Source organism: Corythoichthys intestinalis, chromosome 15, assembly GCF_030265065.1.
Source record: "Corythoichthys intestinalis isolate RoL2023-P3 chromosome 15, ASM3026506v1, whole genome shotgun sequence".
Lineage (NCBI taxonomy): Eukaryota > Metazoa > Chordata > Actinopteri > Syngnathiformes > Syngnathidae > Corythoichthys > Corythoichthys intestinalis.
This window is the reverse complement of record NC_080409.1, coordinates 24,858,295-24,874,760: the sequence shown is the minus strand read 5'-3', so window position 1 is coordinate 24,874,760 and position 16,466 is coordinate 24,858,295. Positions and strand designations below refer to the sequence as shown.

Genomic DNA, 16,466 nt, shown 5'->3' with positions numbered 1-16,466 from the left:
CTTAAAAACAACACAGGTTCTTGATTCAGCATTAATATTTATTGAGTTTTATGCCACAATAAACATATCAAAATACAGTATACAAACTGCATTAAATTACTCAAATATTGGGCGCCAAAAATGATTTTATTAGGTGTTTAAACAGTAGTTTATACTCATTAGACATAATACTATAGGAATGAATGTAAAATTCCATTTCTGTACGAAAATATTTGATGCCCATGTCAATTGCCATGTGTAATATAAAAGGTATTTTACAGTATTACATTTCCATCCTAGGTACTGAAAAAATCTTAACATCTTGGATGGTCAATTGTTCAAGTCGCATGACATAAAGTATAATCTGTGTACTTCACAGCATTTGTTGTGTAATCATGTGTTCTGTTAATATACAATGGGTGAGATAGATATGACAATAAAGATGGTATCTAGTATTTGATATCAAACTTGTGAAGGAACCTATATAAAGCAGTCATGTGTCAGGCAAAATGATCTGACACATTTGTAGGTTTAATAAAAACCAACTAAAGTAAAAAAAAATAATAATAGTTTTATTTTTTAAAAGTACATATAATCCCGTTTTGTTTCATTAGGTTTTTAAAATTAAATTATTCATACGGGATCAGTTATTATCATGTTATTACTAATTAATTACTATTAATGTTATTACCACTACCACATTACCTTGAGTTTTGGCCGTGCAAAGCCGGCCGGTTGATTTTCATTTCAATGCAGATCCTGTAGCTCCGAAGTTGGTAACCCATAACAACATCGTGGTTCGAGCTGATACGGGATCATGTCTACCAAGATTGAAGAGCAAGCAGAGCACTCGTTGTGTTGCGGTTACAGATTTGTTGGTTTTGATAAACGTTTCCACAATGAAAGCGCCATGCTCGCCAGTCCAATTCAAATGAACAAGAAACGAAAAACAATGGCATTATAAAGAAACAAAACAAAATTATATGTATTTATTATATGTATACATTATAAGTACTTTTCAAAAATAAAAACACTTTTTTGTTTCTTGGCTTCTGTTTGGCTTTTATTAAACCTACAAATGTACTTTCAGCACCACGGATAGTTCATCATTCATTTTTCTAATTATAAATAGTGGCAGATTTTTAAAAAAAGAATCTGTCAGGTAATTGTAATTGTGGACAGTTTGATTTATACTGTCAGAGTATTGGTTTGACTTTTATTGTTATAGCGTTGGAGTGCCAATTTTTATTTTTTTTTGTTTTGTTTTTTGGGGGGTGTTTGCCTTATTTAGCTCATTGGCCGCAATTGGCGCAGCTAGATGTCTAATCCATTTTCCTGGGAGGGACGACTGAATGAACCAGTCAAATCGGATTGGACGTCTATCGCCGTCAATGACAGTGAAACATGATCACTCAATGCTATACATCTCATTTGAAATTGAATTATGTTTATAACTGTCAATGGCAGTGGATTTGTTGACAGTGGGTCAGGGAGGAAATAATGCAAACAGTTCCTAATAAAATGTAAATTTGCAGATCCAACACTTGCACTAGATTAGAGACAGGATTTATGAGAATGCCGATCGGATTTGAAAGGTTTTTTTCCCCACCCCTAATTCAACTGCTTTATTTTTATTGTCTGGAAGTGGTTTTCATACCAAAGAAAAAAATCTAGATAGCAGATCGACATTGAATAAAGGTTGATTTTCCATCAAAATGATCAGTATGGTTGACATCGAAATTTTCGACGTCAAGAGACGTCCTATGTCAGGCGATGGTTGGGTTAACATTGTTTTATAGTTGATGAACTAATGTTGACAAATAGTTTATTTATGATTGACCGGGAAATATGATTGAAAAGTCATTGAATTATGGATGAGCGGGTGTTTTGGTCGAAAACATAACACTGATTCAGCGTTTTTCCAATATTACTAATAATCGTTTAGGTTTTGTAAGGATTTCAACGTTGAAACGACATTAATTGAGGGTGCAAAAGTGACGTTGATTCATTCAACGATATAAGATCGACAGCGGAATGTTGATCCAACATCTTTTCAACGTCGTTCTGCTATCTGGGCGACTTACTGCTGCGTTAGATTCCGGATATAGACTAATTCTGGTCACATCTTCCAAAAATACAGTGATCGCAAGTAAAAACGGGGACGTGTCAGTTCGTGACGGCCATGTGCATGATGACGTGCATGTTCTCTCCGGGATGAGACTTATTCATGTGCCTCGCGAGCCCCGGTGAACTGAAGAAGGTAGCGGAACAAAGTTTGCACGTGAAGATTTGCTGCTCGCGCTCCCTATTCATGCCGTATCCCTCCGCCACGAAGCCGTCTCTTCCTAGGAGCTCGTCCCGCATGGCGTGCCACACGCGGTGCTTGTCCCGGACGTCGGCCGACGGGAAGCGAGCGCCGCACAGGTGACACACGAACACGACCTGGCGGCTGGAAGTCGCCATCTCGTGCGCCGCCATGTGCTTCTTCAGGTAAGCTTGCCGACGGAACTTTTTCCCGCAGTAGCGACAATCGTAGAGCTCGGCTTCCTCTTCTTCCTCGTGGCTAAACTCTAGAGGCTCGTACGAGTTGAACACGAACAAACCCGGCGGAGTTGTGTCGTGCGGGTAATGGGGCGAGGAGGAATCTGGGGCCGCGGAGCTGTCCCGCGCCGCTCGGTGCTGATTGACTCCACGCATCGACTCGTTTTCCCTCCCGTCCGCCTCGAGTTTATTCGCCGAGGGAGACTGACTTCCGGTCGGGTCGGTGACAACCGGGCGCGGCTTGTGCCAGCGGCGGTGCGAGGCCAGGTTGGCGGGACAGCTGAACACTTTGTCGCATTCGGGGCAGCGGTACTCCACGCGTACGATACGTGAACACTTGTGCTGAGCGAGGGAGAGAGGGTCGGCGTACTCCTCCTTACAAAGCTGGCAGATGAACTCCCCGAGCGGTTGACTTCCGGACGACTTGTCGCGGTGTTGTCGCCTCGCTGCTTCCGGCCCTTCCTTCTTGATGCGCAGACCTAAAACCGGAGAGGTGGTCACTTCGTCCTCGAAAGTAAGCTTCCTATTCACTTTTCCTTTGACTTTGTTGGGTCTATTCGACTCCGGGAGAGAGCGTTTTCTCACACCTGCGTGGTTAATAAGCGGCGGGAACAAGCGCGCCATGTCGGACTCGTATTTCGGAATTGGACCGTAAGAAGAAAAATGCGTGTTGGGGGTTGTTACTCGCATCGACGTCAGCGTTGAACTCACCAAAAACGGCAAATCTGTCTCCGGAGATGAGGATAAGCACATGTCTGTGAATGTCTGTGTCTTTTCTCCATCGCCGCGCGGCTCCTCGAGTTTGGCGCTAAGGGCTTCTCTTAATGGAGGAGGGAGGAAGCAGGAGAAGTCACCCGCGGGGGTGGCAACGTCCACTTCGGGGTCCGGCAACTGCGCGCGGCGGTCGGCTTCTGCCTCTACTGCCGACTCCACGTGAAGATTCCACACTTCGTTGACACCTGCGGAGTCCTCGCGGGGCGCCGGCGGGGGCGCCACGTCGGGGCTCGGGACGCCCCACACGTGGTTTTTCTTCACCGGCTCAGGTTCACTCACTTCAGCCTCCCGGTGGTGGGTATGGATATCATCAAACTGGGTGAGTTTGTTGCTTTTGCGCGGTCGATACGACGCCGCACCTCGCCGAGTCCTCTTTACCAAGAATCCTCGAGGCATGGTGGTCGTGATGATGATGCTCGTGGCACCACCGGGCGAGAAAGAGCACGGTCTGTTGTCTGAAGACACTTTCAAATAGGGCTTGGATGGGGGGTGATGAGGGGAGGGTGGGAGTGCAGGTGCGTTAGGAGCATCTTTCCAGTTCATGACATACAAAAGCCTATAAGCCCTTGTTTTGGGGATGCCTTACAAAGAAAAGCCCCTCATATATTATAACATTTCTGTTTTTCCCCCCCCCCATCCACTTTGACTGATTCGTTCCAAAATTCAAGCGACGCAATTTTCTTTCGATACCGCGTCCTAACTTTTAAAGTTGCGGCAAAAATGTTTGTTTTTTTATTTTAAACCTCATTCATTTCATTTCCAATGGCAAAACATTTGAAATTATAAATTGTATTTCGTCCTATTTTTTCCAAACCGTGTCACATAATTTACATATGGCAGAAAACAAAGACAAGGCTGAAAAAGCAGTTTCTGCTCATGCACCCCTCTTTAAAATGAACGGTTGTGTTTGATAGAACAATATGCTGCCATAGCAGTTTCATGATGCATTAAGCCCCCGAACTATTTTTAATTTGTCAGTTTTACCCTGGAGACCCCCGTTTACAGACCGCAACCATATTTGTTTCAATCCAGCCATAAAAAGAAGCTAAGTAATTGATGTCTAATATTCAGTTAAAAAAAACGACTTCAAAAAATTATTCACTCGCATATTTTAATCTTTTAAACAAATTATGTCACAATGAAAAAAATAGTGTCTGTAAATAAGTAACGGATATCAACCTCATAACTATCGCTTAATTGTAATCTTTTTTCTTTATTACTGTCACATTTCCCTTATATTTTAGATGATAAATATTCGATCCAAATAAAGAAAATAAATTTTTAAAAAAATTTAAAGGGTAAATATATGCCAAAATCTCGACCACTCCTTGATGTCTGCGATTTCTGCATCGCGACCCTTGTTATATTACCGTGTTTCACGCATAAAATCCCCAAATAATCCGGCTGTGGCCATTCACAGCTGTGTCTTGACACTTGGTGATACATGGTAATTGGATTTTCGGATCAAAACAAGGTAAGTATGTGATAATATCTCGTGAAAATCATGGCTCTCTCATGTTCTTTGTTAGTTAGTTAGTTAGTTAGTTAGTTAGTTAGTTAGCTCTCTTGTTCTTTGTTAGCTCTCATGTTCTTTGTTAGTTAGTTAGTTAGTTAGTTAGTTAGTTAGTTAGTTAGTTAGTTAGTTAGTTAGTTAGTTAGGATTTCACTCTTAAATTTTTTTTTTTTTTTTAAATGCCCTCCTTTTCAAATAAATTCCCCCCCCCAGTAAATTGAGATTTTAAGCTTTCCTATGATGTATGTATGATGCACATGCATATTGGACAATTTTGAAATTTGGTCAAATTGGGGGTCTCAGAGCGGAACTTCAAGTCACCTGAGTGTTTTCCGCCAAATAAAAAAATTCAGGACACTTGTATACAGTTTTTACCACAATCATACGGTTCCACCTAAATTTGACATAAACATCCCCGTTTATTTCCAATAGCTCCATTCATTTCCAATGGGAAAGAAATGACCCGAAAAGCCCCAGAATCCACAGGAAGGCACCAATAAACAGGAAGTGACCCAGAAACACCCCCAAATCAACTGGAAATTTCCTGTAAGTGCCCTAAAATTAACTAGGATGGGACCCAAACTGACTCATTGACCAGCATTGACAACATCCTATAGGAATGCCCCTCCCCCTTCCATTCAAACTGGATTGGACGTCTAGTGCCATCAATCAGGCAGCTAATGAGTTAACAAAGAAATGACCCAAAAAAAATGCCCCAAGATTAATAGGAAGCCCACACAATCTCTCCCAAAATAGCATTTCCTCACGAAATGACTGTTTATAATAATGAATGCTAAAGAGGAAATTGAATTTCTCACTATTTTTTTTTAGCATCGAAAATCTGATATTTTTTTTCCAGCCACAAAAAGTATGGTTATTAAAAATTGTGCATGAAAATGAGTGTGAATTGAGTACATTTTTGTATAGTTTTGAAAATTATGATTGTGAAATTGAAACTCCTTGTGTCATTGAAAAACGATATTGGCCGTTCATCTCAAAATCCATCCATCAATCCATTGCCAACCCCTGCATTCACTTCCCACCGACACACCCACAGAGGCGTCGCGCGCCATTAGGCAAACCAGGCAGATGCCTAGGGCCCCCAGCCAGCAGGGGCCCCCAGAGGGCCAACAGATTTAGCACACGCAGCTTTACTGCACTGTCGCAGCGACAAGTGTAGGGAGTGTTTCAATACCATGGAATCATTTGGCAGATTATCTAAAGATTCTGTTATTAATCCCAATCAGTACTAACCATGTCACGTAGATTAAAAATGTTTAAGAAAGTCCAATCAGCTATTAATACCACATGGTTGCCTAAAGAGTGACTTACCAAGTCACTCTGGAAAGTCCTTGCCGAGTAGGTTTATGTTGATTTTCACAGGCCACCTCATTATTCATATGACTACTTCAACAAATGGTGATTTTTCCCCAAAAAAAGTCTATTAATGGGTCTATCGTATTCCTTGTCGAATACTCTATAGGAAAAATATAACATATATGCATCTAAAATAATCCTAAACAATTTTATTAGCAAATTTAATACTCATTTCGGTCGGTAGTCCACCAATCAGTGGTTTTTACGGAATAATTTGAATTTGGTGGGTCGTAGGCCAATCTGACTACTGATTTCACACAAAGGTATATACCTCCGCATCCGATGGTGATATTTTTGTGTTGCTACTCTTTCTTCTATTGCTCCAAGTCCAACTGTCCCCCTTAATTACACACGCTCGAAGGGCCCCATGTTGCTTGTTGCCTGGGGCCCCCGGGGACCCTCGCTACGCCTCTGCACACCCACTCCACCTTTGGCCAATAAGAGCAAATACTTGAAATTTAAAATTGAATATTGAAATTAGATCCAGTTTACGCATATTAATAAGAATCAGCACATCTGCATAAGAGCCCCAAAAGGACCAACTAAAGAATCTTGGAAAAATGACATTATGGGCACTTTTAATGCAAATTGCTGTTCAAATTTGATAAAATGGCATTCAGATTATATTTTTTTTAAATGGGGGGGGGGGAGACAAACTTTTGTGCCACATTAATTTACTCTACTGTTGACCACTCCCATAAAATGTCAAAATGTAAATGTAATGAACCCACCTCCACATGAAACACTCGCTTATATGGTCTCGAATGTTTTAAATACAATGGTACCTCTACTTAGTAGTAGTTTCTGAACTTGAAAATTCTGTAAGTCGAGACACATTTTCCATGTAAATGCCCTAATCCGTTCCGAGCCCCTCAAAATTCAGACATTAATCTTTTATAATGCATAAAAATGCATTAAAACATGTAACAAATACATGTTAAAATTAGATTATTGCACAATAAGCATAAAATCAGAGTTGTGCATAATGTAAAAAAACAGGAGTAGAGTAAAGAATCAAAGTCAATACACGCAAATGAAGAGGACGCTGGGATTCATACATACACATACAGCAGAGGTCCCTCTTAGCCAATTGGATGCCAGTAATGCTAGGCAATAGCCAATGGCAGAGCAGCTGTAAGTATGTTTCATTCAGTCAACTCTGGGAGTAGCAGCTATATTGTATTTTTGCCTTTCTTCACCTGAAATTTCTTTCTTAACAATAGGCAATATTTTCCCTTTGAGGCATGTCTTAACCTGAAAATTCTGTATGTAGAAACGTTCTTAAGTAGAAGTACCACTGTATATAATATATTTTAAATATAATTATTTCAACCTTTCCTATTGCCTGTGGATCTGCTTAATATCCTTTCAGAGTGCCTTAGTTTGTCTCATTCGGCCTTTTATTTTTTTTTTATCATTTTACTTTACATTACATTATTACTAACAATCTGTCCTCAAAGTATTAATTAATTTATTCATTTATTTATTTATTTTTTGTCCATCGCTCACCTAATTCATTGCAAATCCACTATTCCAATTACAAACTGTCTCTATGGACATTGCTCTTTTTGCTTGTTACTTTGAGCAGAAGTAACAATAGAAACAGCACCCACGGGACTTGCAGATACTGATCTTATCAATGTAAGACTACTAATGAAGGTCTCGGTCCCATTGAAGTGTCTTTATTGGTGGTGGGAATAGCTTGGGAATGAGTTTCCCTCTCTCTGTGTTGAATATGGCCCCTGTGTGGATGCTCATATCTTCCTGTGCGCACACACTTCTGTGTGGGTGTGTGTGTTTGGGCAATTATGACACAGGCCTACACCCCCAACGCCACCCCCACCAGGAGCTGCTGTGGCTGATAAGGGATCGGAAGGACATTCATCCAGCCAGCAAGCAAGCACCCCCAAATCCACACACACACATGCATGCTTCACCTCGGGCGCACTTGTACCCTCTATGCGGGCCATGAACTCCTTATTTTGGTCAATGAGTTGTTGGAGGCAGTGTTCCTCTCCTGGAAATCAATCAAGAGGAGACCAGTGTGAGAACAAGCTGGGTGGGTCGGAGCTGTTGGACTAATGACTAGGGGTGTGACTGCCAAGAATGGATATATCATTTTTAAAATGTGTCACTGTTTAATAAAGGAACCAACTGGTTGCTTCTGAAAATTTCCACTATAAAAATGTCTATGTTAACTCATTGGCTGCCATTGACGGCGCTAGATGTTTAATCCATTTGAACTGACCGCCGTCAATGGATTGGATATCTATCATTGTTAATGGCAGGTAATGAGTTAAAAAAGGCACTCGTTCATTTACAAGAATGAACGAACATTATCATAGTGTCGCTGTATTTATTTACAGGAATGTTGCAGTGAAATCAACGGCGTAGGTTTGGTCTATTGGTAGGGACGAGAAAAAAAAACCAGATATAACCTGAATGTACACTTTTTGCTGAGGACGGGACAAACAGATTGGGTGAATGGGGGTCAGGGCTACATTTCTCACAAATATGAACCTAATTAATTGATAGGCTAAATGATCAATGCAAAATAAATCTGTATTGATTTATACTAACTTTCACACTGCAAAATTATAGCGTCTTAATCTGATCATTTTTCTTAAATCTAGTCGAATAATTTTCTCCCATCTCGTTTTGTGTGTGGAAAGACTAAAAGATTAATACGTCAGATTATTCCATTTAAATTAAGTAAATATTATTATTTGTTCTTAATAAGCCCATACGTTTAAAAGTTGGTCATTTTTCACCTACATCCAGAAAAAACTTGCTTTCAAATAATGTTTTGAACAGTTTATATTCTTGAATTGAGAACATTTCTGACAAACAAGTTTTTTTTAAAGTATAAATGTACTAACTTTTTGCTTAAAATAAGTCTGTTAATCTTATTTTCTGCTAGCTGTTTTTTTTTTAATTTCAAGAAATCTGAGTAAAATTTACTTTAAGCACTGGCAGATCATTTCTCTTATTTCTTGTAGATTTACAATGAAACCAAAGGAATTTAACTAGTTTAAAGGAGGTGTGTTTTGGCAGTACATGTGTGTTGGTTCAGGTGATACACCGTTCGATTCAAACCTTTGTTTTCAATAACTAATAAAGAAACAATATGAAAACCTCCAGAATGTCTGGATTTTATTAGCAAATCTAAATTGCAATATTTGAACATAATTTATATTAACATACACAATAAATACAAACTTGTTGATAATCTGTTAACTATCCAGGAATGCAAAAAATAAAAAATTGTCTTAAGACCACTCAACTGTCTCTGACAAAATAAATAAATACAGTACAACCGGAAAAACTTCTTAGTGTATAACAAAAATAACTAAAAATGGAGCCTTCCTTCAGGTAAAACACTACCGCTTTTGTCCACAAGCACAGCCAAATTTATCCAAAAAAATGAAAGCTTCTTTGGGCTAGTTTAAGACCACATAAATAAAATAAAAAATGAAAATTGGGGAGAAAGTGGTAAAACTTGGTTCATTACATTTCTCAGTTTAATTAATGCTAACAGTAAAAAACACATACAGGAGGATGTTTCTCTCAAAGCAGCTTCCTACTCGAGTTCGGAGAGTTCACACAGATTAACGTTATCCTAACTCTGATGCAGGTTGGACTTTCAGGAGCAAAATTAGTGGTGTGTTCCCCACCTCCACAACATTGACATTACTTACAGTGGCTGCTGCTAGCGAAAAAAAACCTTCTAATATTCCACGTCTTTGAAGGGGACGGAGGAGACGGCATGTTGTATTTGTGTCAGGGCAGTGACAGTGTGTGTATGTGTGTGTGTGGGGGGGTCAAATAAACATTGTTTATATTTCTATTGAGAAACAGTTTTTGTTTTTCTGTTTATTAGAGTTATCATAGAATAAAGACTGATTTCCTGACCTGTGTATCAATAATTTTTGGATCGCCATATCGTTACTGTAAGCCAGGTTTATTTTTTCCCCAGCAAGCCTTGGATCGAAAATCGGATCGTGAGGCGCCAGGGGGTTCGCACCCTTAGTGACAATACTTTTTTCAGGCTCAAGGGTGTTGGAATGTTAGTAATTCAAGAATCGATGGTTTTGGTTGGTTTTCCTTAAAGTTACATAATGACTTACATTAATGAAGATGAAGAACAGCAGACCAGTTTTGATCTTGTCTGATCTTGACAGACAATCTCGAGTCAGCTACGCTGTTCAGTCCAAGACCGAGATAAGAACAAGACTTTTGAAGTAAAAATCGAGGCAGACCAAGACCTTTTAAAATCTTGAGTATCATCCAACGCAGGGCGCCGTTGTGGATCAGCAATAAATAAGTGTTACACTAACGCCATCTACTGGATAGATATATAATTGCAATGCCTGTATACTGGATGAACACTCACACTGAGTTTTCAAAGCTCATGCTGTTCAACGATTTAGTAGAAAGAAAATTCAAATATTTAATATAAGGTTAAATTCGTTTTTAATATCTTTATTTATTGATTCAACTAAGCTCACTACTTAAAAAAAGACTATTTGAAAATGTACATATTTGACAGATTTTGTAAACATCATAATGAACATTATAATTTCAACAATTATTACAATTTACTTTTGATAAACAATACTTCAAGGCAGCACTGTGGTTATCTGGTTTGCATGTCACCTCACAGTTACGACATCAAGGGAGCAATCTGGGGCTCTGACTCTCCTATGTGGAGTTAGCATGTTCTACCAGTGCCTTGAAATACTAATTGTAGCCCTTGTATGTATGCAGTATATCATATAGTGTAATATTGTTAGCTTGTGTTTTAACGTACAGTTGTCCATTGGAAACTTGAACTAAAATACCAACAATAATGTCTTTAAAATCCTCCTAAAACAATGTGAACCTTTTCATAGCGGCTGAGACTGTATTGTAGACAACCAGTATGTAGGAAGTGGGGTGAGAAGAAGCAGTTTTTGACCTGGAGAAGATTCGAATGGTCTGTACAGTCAGTAAAGTCACAACTCACAAGGCGATTCTATGACTCATGATGAACTCTTGACAGTCTGAGCCTCATTCATGATGAGTCAGTCTAATGTTTGTTGTGCATGTCAGGTCATGTCCAGAAGGTCCCGGGATTCCCGTTGAAATATCCAAATATAAAGTGCATCTTCATTGATTTGCTGTAAGGTTATCTCATCAGGATAACAAGCTTTACATCTAAATCCATTTGTTTTAGTTACTCTTTTTTTAGACGAATTTTAAGCTTTTTGTCAAGTCACATTTCCAGAATGAATCGTAATTAATCGCAATTCAAACCATCTCTAAAATATGCCATATTTTTCTGTAAATTATTGTTGGAATGGAAAGATAAGACACAAGACTGACATAAACATTCACCATACTGTACATAAGTACTGTATTTCTTTATTAGAACAATAAATCCACAGGATGGCATTAACATTATAAACATTCTTTCTGTTAAAGAGATCCACTGGTAGAAAGACTTGTAGTTCTTAAAAGATACATCTGAGTACAAGTTATAGTAATTTTATATTAAGAAAAAGAACATCTCCTGCTCTGCCCAAATGCATGATGGGAAATTGGGCAACCATGACTGTCAGTAGTGGCTGCAAATGGTATACAGTATGTTCTGCGTTGTATTCAATTACGCGTGTTAAGAAAAAGATTGTCTCCTGCTCCGACCAAATTCACGATGGGAAGTTGGGCAAGCATGACTGTCAGTAGTGGCTGCAAATGGTATGCAATATATTCTGTGTTGTGTTCAATTAAGCGTGTTAAGAAAAAGATCGTCTCTTGCGCCGCCCAAATGCATGGTGGGAAGTTGGGCAAAGCCAATAAAAGGAGCTGTCCAATGAACGCCTGTGTCCACTCGCATTGCTAAAACGGCGTCATTGTAAACTGTTTGAGGCAACGCATGCACTGGTCAGTCCGCGCATGTGTTAATCCTGTCAAATATTTTAACGTGATTAATTTTTTTTTAAATAATTACCGCCCGTTAACGCGATTAGAATTTTTAATCGAGTTAATCACAGCTTAAAAATTAATTAATCGTAATTAATCACAATTCAAACCATCTCTAAAATATGCCATATTTTTCTGTAAATTATTGTTGGAATGGAAAGATAAGACACAAGACAGATATATACATACAACATACTGTACATAAGTACTGTATTTGTTTATAATAACAATAAATCCACAAATGGCATTATTAACATTCTTTCTGTGAAAGTGATCCACCGAAAAGACAAATGTTACAGTTACAAGGTATAGTAATTTTATATTAAAACCCCTCTTCATGTTTTCGTTTTAATTAAATTTGTAAAATTTTCAATCAAAAGTAGGGTTAATATAATACTAATAAGAATAAAAATAACAATAATAAGAATAGAGTGACCAAAGTCTGAGTAAGTTTTATGTGTATTTTGCATAGCTATTTGGATTGGGAATGCCTGTTTACTTTGCTTTGTTGTTTAACTGTGTGAGGATAGGGCCTCATTACTACAGACTGAAGTGCTTTTCTTTTTGTGAACATTTTTTTTTTTGAGGGATAGGAATATTATTTTTGTTGTGCTTTCACTAAATGATACTTATATTTGTTGTGAAAGAGTTGCCGAAGCTTATGCCAATAAACTGTGCGGTCCAAAGAACGCCTGTGTCCACTTGCCTTTATAACATATATATCTCTGTACATATCTTACCCAAAATACAACAAGAGACACACACATATTGCCACTAAAAGAAAGAAAACTTACAGAAATATGCGTGGAGCACAAATAGCACAATGTAACAGCATAAACGTCTCACAACTACTTATTCTCCCACTAGTAGAAGGAATAACATTAGTATGGAACGGCGCTGCCCCCAAGTGGCCGGTGGCATTCTCTTCACTCTTAATGTCTATAAACAGTGTCATTGTAATCTGTTCAAGGCAATGCGTCATTCAGTGCATGCGTTAATTGCGTCAAATATTTTAACGTGATTAATTTAAAAAATTAATTAACGCCCGTTAACGCGATAATTTTGACAGCCCTTATATAATATATATATATATATATATATATATATATTTTTTTTTTTTTTTTTTTTTTTTTTTTTTACCTGTCCTGTTCAGCTGTTTGACACGGAGAATGGAAGTCTAAGTGCCCGGATAGTCTGAACAGTTTTAATGTTTCACACTGAGAGTCTGACATACTCCCTTTGTGATCATTCAACATACCTCATTTATTATGACAAAACAGCGAACAGGAAAGGGTTATGGGGGAACAAAAGAAAAAAAAAAACAAGATACATATACAGTTGGGAGAACAAGTATTTGATACACTGCCGATTTTGCTGGTTTTCCCACTTGCAAGCCATGTAGAGGTCTGTAATTTGTATCATAAGTTCTCTTCAACTGTGAGGGACGGAATCCAATACAAAAATCCAGAAAATCACATTGTATAATTTTTAAATAATAAATTTGTATTTAACTGCATGAAATAAGTATTTGATACATTACCAACTCGTAAATATTTCGGCTCTTAGTTCTTTTTTAAGAACCCCTCCTGTTCTCCACTCATTACTGGAAGTAACTGCACCTGTTTGAACTTGTTACCTATATAAAAGACACCTGTTCACATGCTCAAACAAACTCAAACCTTTCCACAATGGCCAAGACCAAAGAGCTGTATAAGGACATCAGGGATAAAATAATAGACCTGCACAAGGCTGGGATGGGCTACAGGAAAATAAGCAAGCAGCTTGGTGAGAAGGTAACAACTGTTGAAGCGATTATTAGAAAATGGAAGAAGTTCAAGTTGACCGTCAATTTGCCTCGTTCTGGGGCTCCATGCAAGATCTCACCTCGTGGGGTATCACTGATCATGAGGAAAGTGAGGGATCAGCCCAGAACTACACGGCAGGACCTGCTCACTGACCTGAAGAGAGCTGGAACCACAGTCTCGAAGAAAACCATCGGAAACACATTGCGCCGCCATGGATTGAAATCCTACAACGCACACAAGGTCCCGCTGCTGAAGCCAGTGCATGTCCAGACACGTCTGAAGTTTGCCACTGACCATCTAAAAGATCCAGAGGAGCAATGGGAGAAGGTCATGTGGTTGGATGAGACCAAAATTGAAATGTTTGGTCTAAACTCGGCTCGTCGGAAAAAGAAGGATGAGTACAACCCCAAGAACACCATTCCAACTTTGAAACATGGAGGAGGAAACATCATTTTTTGGGGCTTCTTCTCTGCCAAGGGTACAGGACGACTGCACTGTATTGAGGGGAGGATGGATGGGGCTATGTATCGCCAGATCTTGGCTGACAACCTCCTTCCTTCAGTGAGAGCCCTGAAGATGGGTCGTGGCTGGGTCTTCCAGCATGACAACGACCCAAAGCACACAGCCAAGGCAACTAAAGAGTGGCTCCGTAAGAAGCATCTTAAGGTCCTGGAGTGGCCAAGCCAGTCACCAGATCTGAACCCGATAGAAAATCTATGAAGGGAGCTGAAAGTCCGTGTTGCCCGGCAGCAGCCCCGAAACCTGAAGGCTCTGCATGGAGGAGTGGGCCAAAATCCCTGCTGCAGAGTGTGCAAACCTTGTCAAGGACTACAGGAAACGTTTGGTATCTGTAATAGCAAACAAAGGTTTCTGTACCGAATATTAAGTTCGATTTTTGTGATGTATCAAATACTTATTTCATGCAATTAAATGCAAATTTATTATTTAAAAATCATACACTGTGATTTTCTGTTTTTTTGTATTAGATTCCGTCCCTCACAGTTGAGGAGAACTTATGATACAAATTACAGACCTCTACATGTTTTGCAAGTGGGAAAACCAGAAAAATCGGCAGTGTATCAAATACTTATTCTCCCCACTGTGTATATATATATATATACTGGACTGTCTCAGAAAATTAGAATACAAAATATTCTAATTTTCTGAGACAGTCCTGTACATTAATCCACCATTTAAAGCAGGGGTGTCCAAACTTTTTGCAAAGGGGACCAGATTTGGCGTGGTAAAAATGTGGGGGGCCGACCTTGGCTGACGTCCTTTACATAGAACAATATACAGGACTGTCTCAGAAAATTAGAATATTGTGTATTCTAATTTTCTGAGACAGTCCAGTATATATATATATATATAATTTTAGTATGTAACCAAAGAACAATTCAAATTCTCAGAGGTAACTCAACAGGCTTTATTATTCCTAAAAAAATTATTTAAAAATAATTACGCAAAAAAACAAAACAAAACTGAATTTAATAATGATGAAAAATAATATAATGCAGACCCATGGAAATGTAGTCCAGTCAATAAACACAACACACAGTAGGCTATGTGCCAACTAAATAGCTTTATAAATTTCTATCACGACAGTTGTCGTTGCCAAATTGATATTCCCGCTCAAATGTTATTCTCATTCAAAGTTCTAGATTGCACGCAAACAATAACTGAAATAAACTGACATACTATTCAACCAGCATGTTTCCAAACGCAGCAGTTCAAAACTACATTTCGCAGCTTAGCTCACTGATAGCTACCCTATTAGCGAGCACCGGGACCTTAGGCAAAGTCAAACATTGCTATAAAAGTTTACAATCATTGGCAGCGCAACAATGAGACACCAAACAGGATTTTACAGATCACACCAGTACAAAGCTCCAACAGAAGTCAACAGTTGCCAAAAAGTAAGTTTAGCAAGTGTACCTGTAGCCTGTGAGCTCCTGTCCTAATGAAGTTTTGTTTGTGAATGAGAATTGACAGTTAACGCCACGATAAAGCCAGTCTGTGACTGCGCACGCATGTGGAAATTTGTATCCAAAGTAGAATAAAGGTATTTTGAACTTAATTACTCTTTTTGGGTACATAAGCATTTGATTATATACGTATTGATCGCAAAAAAATCTTAACAACTGGGCTTTCTGGGAACACGTCACAGGCAGCACAGTACCGTATTTATTCTGTGCAAAGTGTCAGTCATTTTCAACACACGGTAATTGGTCCTGTGAAAAACAATGAAAACCGGACCTTTTCATGAATTTATAAACCCGGCCAGACACCACCGACAGGACGTAAAAAGTGGACACGCCCGGGCAAAAGAGGACGTTTTGTCACCCTAGAGTGCCGAGTGAAAACCATTAAAATATTCTGCATTTGAACCACTATTCAATAATGTTCACAAATATGTTTAAAGTGCAGAAATCTATAAAATAAAAAATCAGCTGTGAACAACCTAATATTTATTAGCTATGAGTCAGATTATTTTCTCTTCTACAGAGATTGTAGAG

At 38.8% G+C, this 16,466-nt stretch overlaps 1 protein-coding gene across 1 annotated transcript; it reads right to left on the bottom strand.

Moving 5' to 3' along the window:
* Positions 1 to 60: 60 nt before the first annotated feature.
* Positions 61 to 3,740, bottom strand: LOC130931151 (insulinoma-associated protein 2). The gene has a single exon (XM_057859698.1). It carries the CDS (start codon positions 3,688 to 3,690, stop codon positions 2,146 to 2,148), a length of 1,545 nt encoding a protein of 514 aa, XP_057715681.1. The 5' UTR covers positions 3,691 to 3,740; the 3' UTR covers positions 61 to 2,145.
* Positions 3,741 to 16,466: the final 12,726 nt, after the last annotated feature.

Bases quoted from the DNA above. Each gene is read 5' to 3' on its own strand.
- LOC130931151 (XM_057859698.1), bottom strand. From the start codon at position 3,690: ATGCCTCGAGGATTCTTGGTAAAGAGGACTCGGCGAGGTGCGGCGTCG.